The sequence below is a fragment of the Oryzias melastigma genome, linkage group LG4 (assembly GCF_002922805.2).
Source record: "Oryzias melastigma strain HK-1 linkage group LG4, ASM292280v2, whole genome shotgun sequence".
NCBI classification, from domain to species: domain Eukaryota; kingdom Metazoa; phylum Chordata; class Actinopteri; order Beloniformes; family Adrianichthyidae; genus Oryzias; species Oryzias melastigma.
The window spans coordinates 21,246,963-21,263,649 of record NC_050515.1 but is presented as its reverse complement, the minus strand read 5'-3'; the positions used below and the strand labels follow the sequence as shown (position 1 = coordinate 21,263,649).

At 39.0% G+C, this 16,687-nt stretch overlaps 2 protein-coding genes across 3 annotated transcripts in view; both read right to left on the bottom strand.

Moving 5' to 3' along the window:
- Positions 1-10,375, bottom strand: part of LOC112150370 (1-phosphatidylinositol 4,5-bisphosphate phosphodiesterase gamma-1) — a 36,528-nt gene extending 26,153 nt beyond the window's left edge. Inside the window, exon 1 of the mRNA XM_024278618.2 lies at positions 9,450-10,375. Within this exon, the coding sequence (XP_024134386.1) occupies positions 9,450-9,705 (256 nt within the window). The 5' untranslated portion in view covers positions 9,706-10,375. The remainder of the gene's footprint in view (positions 1-9,449) is intronic.
- A 4,591-nt stretch (positions 10,376-14,966) lies between these two features.
- naprt (nicotinate phosphoribosyltransferase) overlaps positions 14,967-16,687 on the bottom strand; it is an 8,179-nt gene continuing 6,458 nt past the window's right edge. For both annotated transcript variants that reach the window (XM_024278616.2, XM_024278615.2), the window contains exons 11-13: positions 15,473-15,630; positions 15,252-15,359; positions 14,967-15,174 (exon numbers count right to left, since the gene is read on the bottom strand). In XM_024278616.2, the coding sequence (XP_024134384.1) occupies positions 15,088-15,174; positions 15,252-15,359; positions 15,473-15,630 (353 nt within the window). In that variant the 3' untranslated portion in view covers positions 14,967-15,087. The remainder of the gene's footprint in view (positions 15,175-15,251; positions 15,360-15,472; positions 15,631-16,687) is intronic.

Sequence of the window (16,687 nt, the reverse complement as noted above, 5' to 3'; positions counted from 1 at the left end):
TCTGTTTGGGGCTCTTTGGTTAAGCTAAAACATCTCCTTCCTCTGCAAACGTGGCAGATGGATAAAAGCAAAAAGGCTGGCCGGGTTTTTAGAAACGTCCATGGAAGAAGCAGATGGAGGCAGTCATGTGGCTTTTTTCATGTTTGGGAAGTTTTTTTAATCTTGTCTGGTGTCCGTGGCAGACATAAGATCCTGTCCACATTTGTTATGGGAGAGATCACACATCAATGTAATGGTAGGGTCATCTTGACCCTATAAGAGAGCACAAGGGGTAAAATAATTTAAAATTATAAAAAAAATAATTTTGTTTGACCGGCTTTTCAACAAGGGGGTTAGTAAACAACGAGCTTGAGCCACATTTGAGCAACAGATTTTTCCTATGGGTGGGCAGAAAATATAAGAATCAGATTTTATAAAAATGTGCCCTTAAAGGAGATGAGGAGACCCAAACCTAACAAAAGGCTTATTTGACATAAGTTAGATAATGTAAGCTTCAAGATAGTGTACCTCAAATGTGACAGACGCACCTCATTCACTCGGGCCTTAGCAACATGCATCCTAGTGACCATTTTCAAGGAAAAGTCTATGTAAACACACAAATATGCCTATTTTGGGCCTTCACATTAAAAACTCTAACTTTCACGCGTTGCTACCAAAGTTTTTACAACCGTTTTTGTGTCATACACTGAATGTGGGTCGAAATTTGAACTAGTTGAACTTTGACCAATCAGGGGCTTGGATTTGATAGCGACATGTACCTAGTGCCCTTTTAGTACCAAACGTTACAAAAAATAAAAATTTGCAATTTGTGCCGGGCTGGAACAATAAAACACCAAGGCTGAATGTGAATTGTTCCTCTACCCCTACGGCTTCTTCCTACCCCTACATTTAGCCTTCCAAATGGAGAGTTATGGACAGCCCTCCCACTTGATGATGTCATCAATAGTCACTGATTGGCTATGTTAGCACGGAGCTGCTAGCGCTTGGAAATACATAACAATATCAGTTTTATACATTTAAAAATGTCGTGCTAAAACAAAAAGTCATCATTTACATTTAAATGTAAACTTCTGTGCTTCAGAGCGCACCTATGTCAAGAAACACCTTAGCATTTAGCTAGCGAAGGGCTCTGCTTCCTTCCGCCCCGAGGGTTAGCCCTTAAAAAACTATTTTGAACAACCCTACCCCTTCAAATGCCCCAACAATTGGAGGGGTAGAGAGAAGTGGAAGAATTGAGATTTGGCCCAAGTCGTTCATAGATCCGAATAGAGCTGTGAAAGAAAAAGCCTGGAGTAATATTCAGGACATTTGCACCCCTTTGACATTTCACACTAAAGCTCTTCCAACTATAGGTGGCGGGCATATGCTAGTATCAGGTAGCAGTCCAGAATGTGGACCATGGGCTAAAAGCACGTTCAAAAACCCACGTTCAAGACATGGTTGTTTTTTTTGTTTTTTTTTCATTGAACACAATGACAAAAATACAAACTTCAGCAGAGGATGAACCCAAGTCTATGGGATGAACACACTAATACACACATAGGGGCGAAAATATTATTTTCTCAGCTGCGATCAACACATGCAGATACAGATTATTTTCCGAAAAAAAAAAGGAGATAAAAACCTAAAGTGCATCACATGTACGTAGCAACACGTGCACACTTTCACTTAAAAGTAATCAACTAATGATAAATCCTCTAGCCAAAACTCACTGTTGGTAAATTATTAGAGCCGACAATGATTCTGGTTCCAAACAGCAACTTGCAGCAACTTAAAGCGACTCATAAACATGATTTTCTGATGCTACTGAAGGATTCTAATGGCTTCTGTCGGGAAGTATGTCTACGTTTCTCCTGTCAGTGTCTCACATTTCATTGGAAGTCTGAGCAGAATCCTTACAATACAAATTTGTAGTATTTCCAAAATAAAAGTGTCTCTATTTTGCGTACTTTTTCCAAACAAGTCACTGTAAGGTACAATTTAGAATGCCCAGAAAAACTATATATACTGTATATTCCAGAAAAAAAACTATTGCTGTTATAGTGACTTTCATTCATAAAATTAAAGCTTTAGGAAAAACTTCTGTTTAAAATCACTCATGTGAAACCTCAGTTATGGTTCATGAGCTTGTTGTTAGTTTGAGCATTTGAGATGTGTTATGGTCTATCAATGAAAGGTTTTGCAGTTTTTAATCCAATGAATTGTTCCTTTAAAAATGTATTCTTTTTTATTTGCCCAATTCTGTGTTTGTCTGGGGTTGCTAAATTAAGAGTTGCCCTTAAAGGCATAAATAATGAACTTTGAAGCTATTAAAGGCTATAACACGCAGAAACCCATGAAGTATTTTTCCGTTGCCCTCTTTATCATTTCCTGCCATTTAGTTTGGACAGTGGACCAAAAAAGCTCAGTTTGCCATTGTTTACTTACACACACCTTTTCTCTAATACTCAGGTACCAACACACTAATAGCTTAAACATAGTCCACACTCTCTTCAGATCGTGCCCTTAGATGATTAGGTTTATGATATATAAGAATGAGAGCTTAAGTTTGAGACTCTGCTCAGGGTGCTGGAATGACCGAGGGCTCCTGAAGGCAACAGCATGCACACAGAAAGCAGCCGGTGATAATTGCAGCCCAGTTCTGCTGCAGCAAACGGTTCCTGGTACAACTGCTGACATCAGTCCCAGCCAGATGGCTCCATCAGTTTGGAGTCAATTCCAGAGAAGAAGAAAGAAACCAGAGAACTGTGGGATTCTGGTCAAAACCGGACAGAAAGACTTTAACTTTTGTCAATAGATTTGAGTCTTCTGAATGAGGATGAAGAACACTAATGTAGCTAAAGAAAATATAGCACATTTTTATTAAAAAGCTAAAAAATTAACTCAAAACTAAGAACTTGGGTCTCTTTAAGTGTCAATTACAATATCTTGATTTATTTTATGTAATCTTTTTATTGAAAAACATTTTTAATTTATGTAGCTGTAGTTTTAATTAAGGCAACAGAAAAGCAAAAAGGGGAAAAAAATCCTGAAACACAGAAAAAAAGTGTTTGAACCTCTGATAGTCGTGGTGTTCTGAGCAGACAAAAAAAGACAGTTTGGAAAAAATTATATTTGTGATGTAGAAATTACATTTGTAAGCTCCCTGCTCCTCTTCGATCTGATGCATCCACTAGTAGACAAATAGATCCATGTATGTTTTCCTCGTCTGAAGTGGCATGTGACTCAAAACTGTACGGATACCCTTAAAATTGCTGGCTATTTTTGTGATGTTATATTAGGGGTGTGAGAAGCTGTGAGGAAGTGGAAGACACTGTAAACTGTGAGCTCTAAGGAAGGGGAGGGGAAAAGGGGTGGGGTTGCTCCACACCAACAGTACAGCCCACTACTCAGAGGCAAATTTCTAATGAACTACGGCAGAAACTGCGTACAACACTTTACAGTTAAGTGCTTACATAATCAATGTAAGTCGCAAAGAAAAGCGTTGTGTGTGTGTGTAAATCAGTGCACAGCTAAAATAAAGAACACTTTATATCAGGAGTTTCCAAATCCAGGCCTCGAGGGCTAATCTCCTGTTACTTCTCCAGAAATCCTGCCTTATCTGCAGCTGATTACCTGGATCAGCTTGTTTAGCCAATAAGGAGCTTCAATGACTGATTGGTTGAAAAATATTGTAGGACATCGGCCCTCGAGGCCTGGATTTGGAGACCCATGAGCACGTATAATTTAGGTGTCACCAGTGACATCTCAGGTGTTAAAAGGTTAAACTAACTGCACATGCTAGTGTTAGCATGCTAATCCCAAAATAGCTCCAATAACACCTGCTACAACAAAGAAGCTACCGCCAACTAGCATTTGATCCTACAGAGAAGGATAATAAATAAGAAAAATGTGAAATACTATATAGCCTCGTTTCTACTGAGCGGTCCGGTCTGGTATTTTGAGCGTTTGCCATTGTAAAATAGAAACAGTACCGCACTGTACTTCTTGGGGGACCCTATCAGTTGTAGGTCTATTGAAAAGTTGGGATGGAGCCGCTGTTGCCACCTGTTGATTGGCAGAAAGGGATGACAACATTAGAAAGCGCCATTATAGTGCTCATTTAAGCTAACGTTAGCTGCCCACAATCTTCAAACAGCATTAAATGTGGGTTATACATGAGAAATAAAGCAAGAAAAAGACGAGCTGCTGAATGACCTCCATTGTTGTTTCTTTTCTAGTCGTCACACTACAATTTTGCTAGCGGTCTACACCACGCATCCGCTGAGAAAACTAACCGTTCAGTGGAAGCGACACTGAAATACCCCAACTTGCTGTACTGTACCAGATTGAAACGAGGCTTAAGTGGTAGTAAAATCTTTAAAAGGTTAAACCGCAGAGGCTAGTGTTAGCATGCTAATCCTAAGAAAGCTACAATAGCTACTACAAAGAAACTATTGCCAATTAGCATTTCATCCTACACAGAAGCATAACACAAAGGACTTATGTGAAATACTGTAAGTGAGAAGATAAATGTTTGCTGAACAATCAAACTCATGTTTGCTTTTTATTCACAGGTTAATGATAAAGCTACCGGAAAAGCTACCTCTCAGCTGTGAAGCTCTCCACCAGCTGCCTGAGCTGAGTTAAACACAGACATATGGACAAAAGCTTGGGGTCTGAAACTGAAGCTGTTATTTCTGAAGCCAGCGATAACACACAAAAGGAAGTAATAACACATGGATACGCCTCTGACATTTGAGTCCAGGATTTAACTGTCCAAATGAGCTCTGGTTAACCCTCAATCGTGCTTTAAATTAGCCCTCCGGTTGGGCTAACCACTCAAAATATCCCAGGCCTCGTTTGTGGTCGGTGTCTCTGCTCTCTGCAGAAGATGTCGAGCTTTTGTTTTTACTCCTTCAATCGGAGAAAGGAAGTAGGAGCCTCCCTGATAAACCGGCACTTCCTGTGCCTCAGGATTTCATACCTCCACTGTTTGCAAAGAGCTCATCTCGAAGAAAAAAAACTACAGTGTGGGTGTGCAGACAGACTTCATTTTAAAGCAGCAGTAAGGAAAATGTATCAGGTAATAGAAACAAAGGCAGGAAGTCTAGGGGAACTGGCATATGGAGGGGGGGTTATGGTATCAGAGAGAAAATAAAAATATGAAAATGAATGACCTCCAAAAGAAAACAGAATAAGATCTTAAAATGAGACGGGGGATCTAGGTGAATCGGGGGAGGAAAACGGGGAGATAAGTGAAGGAGAAAGGGGAGATGGAGCTAAGAGAGATAAAGTGAAGGAGAGACCCGCTGAGTTCCTGGAATCTGCTGGAGGCTTCGTCCGGTGGGAGGTTGTTTGTAGAGGGGCGTTTATGGGTTATGAAAGCATGTGTGTGTCTGTCTGTGTGTGTTTGTGTGTGGAAAGCTGGATTTTCACCGGTGAAGATGACTAAGCAGAGACAGTGTTTGCTCTGGCTTTAGCTCCAACTTGTGTGTGCCCCCCCCTCCCTACACAATTAATAAAGGTGCCGGATATGTGGTTTTAATTCATAGATAAATAATTCACAAAGACTCTTTTAAAAGCAAAATTTGCAGCTGCTGTTAGAGCTTGAGATCTCCAGAATAGCAGAAGAACTTCAGAAAAGAAAAAAAAAAATTTAGCCATTAACTCTTTACAAACAAAGGAATTTAAAAAAAAACAAACATTTTTTAGGAAAAACAATCTATGAACAAAGCTACAACTAGAACACACATAAGTCAAATGGATGATCCAGACTATTTGTTCCAAGACATTTCCAATACCCCAAAACTTACAAAATACATTTTACAAGTTTCAGTGTTTTTTCTGTCATTCCTGGAAAATGCTTCAAGAAAAGTCAAAGTTTAAAAATTTGCTTCTAATCGAGGCAAAAATAAATGTCCCACGTGTCAATATGTCCATGTTAATTCTTCTTGAAGACTGTTTCTCAGTCTTTTGCAGATTTATGAAAACATTTTTCTTCAAAATGAAACAAAAGGGCTTTTAGTACAGAAATTTGACAAATTAAGTTGAATCAAAAGTTGAATTGTGACTTTCTGAATCGAAATTAAATCATGAATCATGACTTGATTCTCCTTTAGTGAGCCTTAGCAATAACAACAACATGCCACAGTCCTATCCCTGCAGAATACATCATAAATACTCGCAATGTTATCAGCCGGTGCAATACATGTATTAAAAAAGACTTTTTAGATTGCAATTGATGGTTACCTTAAATGTTTACTTATCCAAAGACAATCTTATGGAAATATTTAACAAATTAAATAGAGCCTTTTTGCATTTGAACATTTGGATGGACCTTTTTTATTTTAGATACTCGTCTCCTATGTAGACAGGGTTCATCTGCAGTATAATTTAAGTTTTGTTGAATAGAAGTAAATAAAACTGATGCAGCGAAATGGAAATTATGTATTAGTTGCAATGTAACTTGGTCATGTATCGCAAGTCATATCGTTGTTGCAATATTGATCTCTAATATAGCACATCACAAGTTTTTAATGTTGTGTAGCCCAACAAAGTCATATTTTCTTAATACTTTCAAATCTTCATTGATTACCTGTGGCAGCTAAAGTGAAAGTTTTTGGTTTTTTTTTACTGGAGGATATTTACATTCATTGAACTAAGGCATATCCAATGTCTAGTATAATTGCCCAGACAATTCACATTTCTACCATTCTGCAAGTTCCTGTAATATAATCAATATTATATGGACCCCAGAACTTTCTAAAAACTATGTGTACGAGTTCTTGAGTGTGATTGGCTAAAGTCTGTTACAAGCCATTATATTGGTTGGCCCTCACACTTTTTCAATGCAAATAAAAGCATTTCAATTCCAGTATTAAAAGAGTTTTACTTTTTCCAGATTGGCTTTTCTGATGATTTTTCTGCTGTGCTGCAGAAAATATCAGAGGTGTGTATTGGCAAGAGTCTGGGGATATGATACGTATCATGATACACATGACATGTATCCTGATTTATCCCAAGAACTAACCAGAAAATATCTCACTTTTTTTTAATTATGACTTGAGAATTATCTGAATATTAATACATTTTTCACAAAAGTAAAATTGTAAAATACATGTTGTTTATTGATCAGAACATGAAACACTGCAACTGTATCTAATGAACAAGTTCCTTTCACCCAAAGCAATTTCTTTTGGTAATTTAAGAAACATTTAAGTGGAAAACAAAAGTAAAACTGAACTACATGATTGCTTATCGCCTTGGCAGTATTTTAAATCGATACAAATATCGCCAAATAAAGTATTGCGATATTTCACTGAATCAATATTTTCTTACACCCCTAGAAATTATGTTCCAAAAAAACAACACAGGCTTTTTAATCTTGGCTGAAAACGGAATAATCATAATTAAAAGACAACTGGGAACGATTTTACCATAGAAAAAATCTGCTTGGAGTGGGACTGAGATTCTGGAAACTGAATGAGAGGGTTCGATTACAACTAACCTTGTAATTGTAGAACTATTTCTTCCTAACTGGCATTCCTTGAATTGCATTTTCTTACTGCAGGTCCTCTTTGTGCTTCCCCAGAGCTCAGTTGTGTCCTTTTTTATGATAAAGAAACTTTAAAACAACTGTTGCATAATGTTGACTTTATTCCACCTGAATGTCCATTTTTAATATCAACTATCACATAAAAAAAGGCTTTTAATTTAAAACTAATCTCAGATTTGTATGATCAAAAATAAAAATTAAATGCGTAAAATAAAGGAAATGAAAAGTTTCTCTACAGAAAGCCTTCCTTTTAAGCCTAAGCTCCACTTAGAATGTGGCACTTTTTTTTTCGTTGCATGTCCTATGTTTCTATTTTGAGCCCCCTGTAGCAGCTCGGCTCGATAAGGAAAACAGTAAAGCTATTTCTGCCTCTAAAGGGCAGTCCTTTTTTCCCTCACAGCAGGCCACATAAAGTAGAGTCAAAAACACATGGCACAAAGATAAAATCTCTATCAAGCTTACTTAAGAGTGCCATAGGTAATCTTGCCATTAACACACAAAAAATCTCCTTCAGGCAGCAAAATAGCAGAACAATCGCCATCACCGCCCAGCTCTGTAGCCGCCTTGGCCAGATACCAGACAGACAGGAAGCTCGAGGAGTTCCAGCAGAAGTCAACATGGAGGAGGTAGAGGTCGGGAGGTTGTGGTCTGTCTGTATGCCGAGAAAGCTTTGACAGAGCCTCAGTTGGAAGGAGGGAACCAACAAATGACAGATTTTACAGTAAACGGGTAGCCAAAAAACTACTGGAAAAGTGTGGAAAACTGATGGTTTGACCAACTGCATGTCTTTTTATTTACATTCATCACTTGGAAGAGAAATCTTATCTTGGTATGTCTGTTTTTTGTCTTAAAATATTTGCTAAACTGTCAACAAAATCATGCTAAAAAAACAAATTGTGTCATTTCGGTTGCATGGTGGCGCAGTGGTTAGCACTCTCACATCAAGCTACATCCACACCGCCCTTAGAAATGTGCGTTCAAGTGGCCACTTCCAATAAAAGTCTACGTCAATGTGGGTTCAAGCTTCAGAACTATCATATTTACACATAACCTCGCAAGTCTTTACGACCTTTTTTAGGCTCTTCGTACAAAACGTGGAGCTATTGCATGTTTCAAGTTCAACCAGGATTAATCGTTGACCAATCAGGAACTCAGATTTGGTAGCAACGTACGGATGACGACCCTGTTAATTCATGGAAGTGGCAACCATTTGAAAATTGATCATGGAGGAGAAAATAATAATTGCTGTTTGGGTCCGAATGGAATTATAAAACACCAAGTCTTTGAAAGTCACTTGAAAACTAACCAGTTTGGGGGATTTTTGGTGGTTTTCTTTTTTGTCCTAATTAAACTTAAGGCAATACTGTCTCGTATGGGGCTGTCGTTTAAAAGTGGACGAGTCCACTCTTAAAAGTGCAGTGTAAAAGCAAACTAAACCTAAAATAGGGAGGTGTATTGGTGTTTTTCTGCACTCCCTTCATGGTGCAACCAAATGATGTGATTTGAGAGACACGGTGAGGGGAATAGTGACTGAAAGTTATGTTATTTTTTATGTAAAAGTACACAGAAGTAAGAAAAACACTAGAAATAGGCCTTGTATTTTATGAGCGTAGACATAAAACTGAAACCTCAATTTCCATCTAAATAAACAATCAAAATGTTGTTTCCCCACATAGTCTTGGTGGTTTCTCTGCCTGTCATGCTTCTCCACAGCTTTGCTGTCGTCTGTCATCTGGACTGTCTGGGCTTCTCTGTGGGACGTTTGTGTCTGGAAGTTGTCATTTATGGTCATTCTGAGTTGTTTGTTGTGGTCTTAAGCCTGTCAAAGTCTTCCTGTGGCTATGCTTTTGAGCTGTAGCCGAAGCTCCATGATTCATCAGACAATCAGCAGACAATCATGGTTGATACTCACCATCTCCTTCAGTTTTGTCCGGGTTTCGGCTCCACACTATCTGCCTGGTGTCCTGCCGGATCTGGAAGGTTCTCCTCTCGGGCCGCTGGGACTTCTTTTGGTAGAAGACCGTCAGGACCATGCCCATCTCCAGGGTGTGGAGGATGCGGGGCCCGGCCCCAGTCCAGTCCAGCATCCTGGAGGTCACGACCGGAGCACTGCAGGTGACCTCCTCTGCACAGCCATTGAGGCAGCCGCTGAACCTGGCAGCACACATCTTCAGTGCATGTCTGTGTGTTGGGAGGGGACCTTGGAGTCTGTCTTTTTTGGGTGGATGTTTGTGTCACTGAGGAGCATCTGAGTCTAGAGAGCAGCCAGCAGAGCAGGGTTGCTTTGCAAACACAGACTAACAGGCATCCTTCAGAGGGGAGCAGCCGGAGCGTCTGAGCTGCTCCTCTGGAGGGGGAGTCGATCCCAATGTTATCCTTTCCAGATGCTTCTGGCAGCGCACCAGTGAAATCCGGCCGGGCTGAGCTCTCATCCCCGCTGGCCTCAGGTTTCCTCCCTCTGCGCGCAGGACGCAGGCCGGCGCGGGGTCCTACCTGCGCGCGTCAGCCGCCGCGGCGGTAAACAAGAGATCCGAGCGAGAGAGTTACATAACAGGAGAAGAAATCCTGGAGGTGGGAGCTGCGCCGCGGCCGGAGACGAGCCTCACGGCCGGCGGAGGGAGCGCAGCGGAGCGGCCGCTGGAGTGTGGCAGCCGCGCGGAGTGTCCGAGCGGCGGCGTGCGTCTGAGCTCCTGCGCCGCCAGGATCTCCCCGTCTCAGCCCGCGCCTCCCCCGCAGCTCCAAAGCCAGAGGTCCGGGAGGAAATTAGGGCTATCAGACCGGAAAAGCTTGATCCGATTTTTTTCCTCCCTTCCCTGTAGTGTGAGGGAGGATGAGAGGTGGAGGGAGAGCGAGGAGGAGGAGGAGAAAGAGGGGAGAGCGACCTCCGCTGGTGTGCAGAACCTCTGCTGATCAGGTTCTGTTGGAACCACTGACTGAATTCATATGTCTATGGTTGGAACTGCTCAGGTTGAGATCCAAATCCTGTCCTCAGATTTTGAAGTTTTACACCACATGTGTCAAAGTCAAGGCCCGGGGGCCGGATCCGGCCCTCCGAGTTATATCTGGCCCTCCAGATCTTTTTATGTTGATGTTTTTTAATGGCCCGATGTTATAACGCTCATTTCTAATTTGAATCGTTTTGACAAAACATACAATATTGAAAGTTATATAAAGTTTAAGATGATCTATTCTGTAATTCATAATTATGGTAAAAAGTTATATTTTTAAAGTTTTAAAAATGTCATTTTAGTGTGTTCACTGAATTTTTATCCTGTTCGGCACACGACCTGAGGTGTATTTTGGATTTTGGCCTGTGATTGAGTTTGACACCCCAGTTTTACACCAACAATTCCACCAATAATGAATGCACGTTTTGGACTGTACTTTAATAAATAGAGGTGGTTCTGGCTTAAATAGCACCCAGGGTAAACCAATCCTACAGAAAGCCCTCTGAACAAGACACCAAAACAAGACTTTTTGGGGGCTTTTATCATGTTTTTGTGGCACGTTTGATGGAGAACATATATTTAAAAACAAAGGCTTGAATTGCATTTTTGAGTATTTCTCTCCTAAAATTGTTGTGAATCAGGAGCAGACAAAAAAGCTTATATTTGCAAAAGCTTGTATTTGTGACATAGAATATACACTGGGCTGATATAGTTGATGGTACCTTTGTATGGAATCAAAATAGTTTCACCCGGTTTGTGACATTTGTGACAATTTGATATTTTTTAAGATTTTGGTGTGCCATCATCATTTCTTTCCCTTTTACTCTCAGATATAAACAACATTTTAGTAGATTCTATTTATATATATAAAAAAACTCAAAACATTTAGAATAAACTGAGATTTTTATTGTCATTCTCTAAGGTTTGAGGCACAAAACACATAACTCTAAATCATTTTCAATCATTTTAAACTGCATTTGTTTAAAACTTTAACCACTTTAGGGTAATTTACCAAAATAAAACATTTGGAGACTTTTATTTGACTAACTATAAATGAAAAACACAAATTTAAAAAATATTTCTACAGAATTTCTGATAAATTAAAGTTTTTTGCATAGTTGTTTGGCATGTTAAAAATCTAAGCAGAAATCACAAAACATAAATTATTAAGCTATTATGCATTCAATTTTTAGCCTTTTTCATTAAAGCTAAAGAACCACACTAAGGGGATAAAAGAGCCACATGTGTCTCCGGACCAACAGGTTGAGACAATATTGTACAGTAAAGATGGAAATATGTGCATTAAGCTTTTTCTATTAATGAGCCACGCTGACAGTAGATTAACCATGTTAAAAAAAAGAGTAAAAAACATGAACATAAATGACCAAACTACCAGATTCAAAAACTTAATTGACTAAAACCAATTAACCAGAAAAACAAACTCACTATTGATTCTGTTGATGCCACCAGGTCAAGAGCCTCAGTTTGCAGACCTCTGGCCTGGATTATCAACCAGCCTGTTTTTGGACTGTGAAAGATTACCAAAGCACTCAAAGAAAATCGACACGAGGAGAACATCCAAAAGAGCATGCTTTTGTGAGCTTTGGTTACAGAATCTCTTAACTGTTGTTCAAAAAAGGAAGTGGAAACTTTGTGAAAAACTGTGGGAAATGAAAAGGAATTCGTGTGAATTTAGTGGGTGATAAGTGCGCTGCAACAGTAGGATGAGATGGACATGGATAACATCACAGGCTCTCCGTGTCTAATCAGCTCCACATGTTTATCTGCATTTGAGTTCGTCCTACCCCTCTGGCAGCCAATCAGGACTCAGGATTCTTGAAGTTTGAGAAAGACAGAACTGAAGAGGAGAAAAGGACGTAGAGGCTCGCTTTAATACCAGATGACAATAACAAAACATGACCCAAAGTTAATTAAAACATAATTAAAGTCACTATTTATGAAACCTTTTTTTATGTAAATAAAACAAAATCCTGAGCACTGGTATTGTTACAGACTGCTTATGAATTTGTACTGCCTCAGATATTAAACTTTTTGTAGGGGTGTAATCACTAAATCGATTCATTGATTAATATTCCTTCGATCGAACCAGATGGATCTGGTTTAAATCGACCTACGCTATCAAAAAATGTTTCAAAACTAGATACACTGGTTATAAGTCTTGGAAAGAACCACTTTGATTGAGGCAGGGTAGGCTGATTTTGCTATAATGTAAAAATGACATCACAGTGGACAACATAAATGTCATGCAGCTTGTAAACTAAACCACATGACTAGAGATCTCTTCCCTCATTGGCCAGGAATTCCGAGGGTGGGGCAAATCAACTACAGGCAGAAATCATGGAGGTCCTTTGCTATGCAGTCCTTGTTTGGATATTTCACTGATCAATTTTGAACATCTGTATCGACGTCAAGTACAACACTTTTAACTGCTACTTTGGTACGGCGAGGGATGCTGCAAGACGGTTATTGGCAAGAGGACAGTTATGAAAGTACACTTATGACGTATAGATTGTTGGGAAAACAGTGAGAAGCAATGTGTCAGATTAAAATTGTATTTATGATTATTTCTTTATTCAAATTCTTGTGAATCAGGAGATGAAAAAATTGTGTTTGAAAAAAGGCTGTAGCTGTGATGTACTCGCCATTTTTGTTGTGAACCACTGAGAACGCTTTTGCAATGGATCAAAAGATGACTGGAGTGGATCTTAAAGGTAACCAACAATTGAGCAATTTTCCATTAGAATTTTGTTTTTACTTCTCTCATTGATAGTGGTCTCTGAAAAGTTATCATCATCTTTAAGATGAATGTTTGTATTCTAACTCATTAATACAACAATGAATAGATTTCTACTCAAGCAGCATAAAGGCGTATGTACAGAGAGGTGTGACAGATTATCATGAATAAAATATGACAACCATAAAGAGTCTTATAACGTAACTATCTAACAATATAAAAGAACAAGTCAGTTTATCAAAAAATGTCTTGTAGACAAATATAGATGCTTAATAAGTAACTTTTTAAAGACTTGACTGCATTAAGCAGAGTAAATACAATTGTAATGGATTACAGTGCAATAAAGTCAGAATACATGATTCAGATTCCAGCAACTTTGTGGTGTTTTTGTCGTTCCGAAACTCTTGCAGACTTTGAGTTCATGTCAAACAATTTTTATTGCACAACAGGAGCAAAAAATGAAGGCATTTTATGGTTTTATGCAGTAAGTGAGCTCAAATGTGATGCTTGCTACAGGATCAAATAATATTAGGAAAGAGGCAACAAAGGGGGTAAAATAAGCACAAAAAAAAAAGTGAAGAATCAAGAAAAACTTTTAGCGACCAACTAATAGGTTAACTAATAACAGACCCATGAAACTTTAAGGGCTCATCATCCACAGTTGAGCAAATCATTAAAAGATTCAAAGAAGCCGAGGAAGTCTCTGTGCACGGAGGCTACGGTTATTGGATACTCGTGGTTCCCGAGCCTTCGGACAACACTGCATCAGTCATCAGCGTTATTGTATTGATGACTTTGCTAAATGGGCCCAGATGTGGCTCCAGAAAGCCCTCGGGAAACACAATCCTCACTTCCATCCGCAGAACTGAAGCCTTATCACAGAAGCGGAGAGGCCAAGATTTAGAATGGAATGATCCAAAATGAGAAAAGGGTGGAAAGTCAACATCTCTTGCATTAAAAAATAAGGACAAAAAAGTTGCATTAAAAATATGTCTTTAGAGGAGTTTGGAAAACTCATGCCTGTGAGTTTATGAAGATGTTTATTTAGTCAGCATGTTTAGGTCGACCGAGCGTTAGCTGTCCACTGAGAAATCCCATTGTATGTTAGCATCAGCATAGCAGACTTAAGCTTTATGCATTAGATCGATCTCTACTGTTATGGATCGATTACTGATCTATTGAGCTTAGATTGATTTATTGATTTTAATAGACACAAAAATGCATTTTGAGTTTCTGCAATCAAAACTCTCGTGTTCATGCATAGTTACGTGTTTTTAAGACCGTTTTTAGGCTACATGTACAAAACGAGCAACTACTGAACGTGTGCTGAAAGTTATACCAGGTTGAACTTTGACTAAACAGGGATTTGAATTAAAGTACGGATCTCATCCTTTTAATGCATGCAAGTGATAACAGTTCGAAAATTAATAATGGAGCAGAAATTAATAATTGCAGCCTGTGCTCGGCATGAATTCAATGACACCAAGTCTTTTTAAATATCGGAATAGAGCTGTGAAAGAACAAGGCCTGAAGCAAGATTTGTGAGATTTACACTTAAACATTTCCATTCCTCTTCTCACGTGGAAATAAACTCCCCTGTGAAAGCTGAAAGGAATGGTGAGATAAAACTGTTTTCTTTTCATTATAAGCATCTTTTTAAAACCTCTTTTTGTGTATTTTCATGAAATGAGGACTAAAAAATCTCCAGTTTATTCACAATTGAGACTTTTGGATATAAAACAGGAAGTTTTTATTTGTCTCTATCTGGACTCAAAAAGAAAAAAAACATTTTTTTTTCCTTTGAGGCACTTTGGAAACAAGAATGACGCTATAAAAGGAACACGTTTTCAGTTAGCTAAAAGAAAGCTGCTGTCGTTGCTGCCGCTCTTCTGAAGCTCCATTACCAAACTGTGGAGTTTCTCTGACAGCGCCACCTGGTGGAAAAGCAGAGACAGCAGGTTTGATATGAGGAGGAGTGAGGCTTCAGCTCTGCAGGCGCGAGCGGACTCACTGTGTAGGAGTCCGGCTCCTGCAGCCTCTTGTGTCGAGGGTGCAGCGTCTGCAGGGAGCTCTGCACTTTGGCTCTGGTTTCTGCTGCGCTGCAAAGAGGCTGTGTGACCTAAAAGAAAAAAAAAAAACCCACAAACGTAGTTTAGAAAATGAGGACAAAAGAGCTTCTGTCAGACATACAATTAGATCCCAAAGAGCGGTAAGTGGACACTTCGACTTCACCTGTCCTTTGAGGAACACTTCCTGCCGCAGACAGGAAACCTGAGCTGGAGTGACGGAGGCGGGCGAGTCGCCGCAGCCCAGAGGGAAGCACTTAAGCTGCTGCCCCGCCTCTGGAGGAGGCTCCGCCTCCAGACTGAGTAGATCCAGGAAAGGATGACCTGCAGATGAACAAAGAATCAAACTCAGGATGATTTTATTCTTACTGATTAAAACAACCAATTTTCCTCGGAAACTTTATTCTTTTTAAGTGTTTTAATGTTTCCAGCAGCTTCTCTACCTCATCTGTTCCAAAAAAATTAGCAGTATGTCCAGGTTTTCCACTGAATATAAACACATTAATGCTTATTAACTTCATGAAACATAGAAGGAATCTAGTTTATTAGTGCAACATATGAACAGCTATTCAGATTATCATAGCATAAACAACATGCTAACGAATCAACTTAACCCTTTATTTCACTTTTAATAACTAAATTGATGAATTCTTCATCCTCCGTATCAATTTGGAACAATTCCACCAAACCCAGTGGAAAACTGATGGTTTTTATGTGTTGCTGTCAATATAAAATACTGATACACCTACAGTGCCCTCTAGTGTAGGAGTGTCAAACTCAATCACACAAGGGGCCAAAATCCAAAACACACCTCAGGCCGTGGGTCAAACAGGATAAACATGTATTGAACACGCTAAAACTAAGTTTTTAAAACTTTAAAAACGTAACTTTAATATAATTATAAACTAGATATATAGCATTACCTGTGATAATGCTAGTGTGAATGCTGTAATCTGAATTTGGTCACTGAAGATGCTAGTGCTGATAGCTGAAGATGCTGAAATTGATAACTGATAACGCTGAAGCTAATAGCCAGGTAAAATTTTAGCTAAATGCCAAGATTAGCCTAAAAAAAAAAAAAAAAACTAAATTACTCAATCAAAACAGCTAGCGTGTAAATATTAGCCTAGCTCCAAAGCAGCATGTAGCTGAAATATTAGCTAAACTCCAAAATAGCCTAAAGCGTCTTAGTAAGTACCAAAATTGTCCAAAAAGTAAACAGAATGCCAATTTTAAAAATTTTAAAACCGTAAAATTTTTACATAATTATGAATAAAAAAGGCAGGAATATTATTCAAGAATAAATAAACTTAAACCTTAAATAACCTTAAATAGCCCGCAGGATGATGATTTGCGGCCCGCGTCTTCATACGAAAGATTA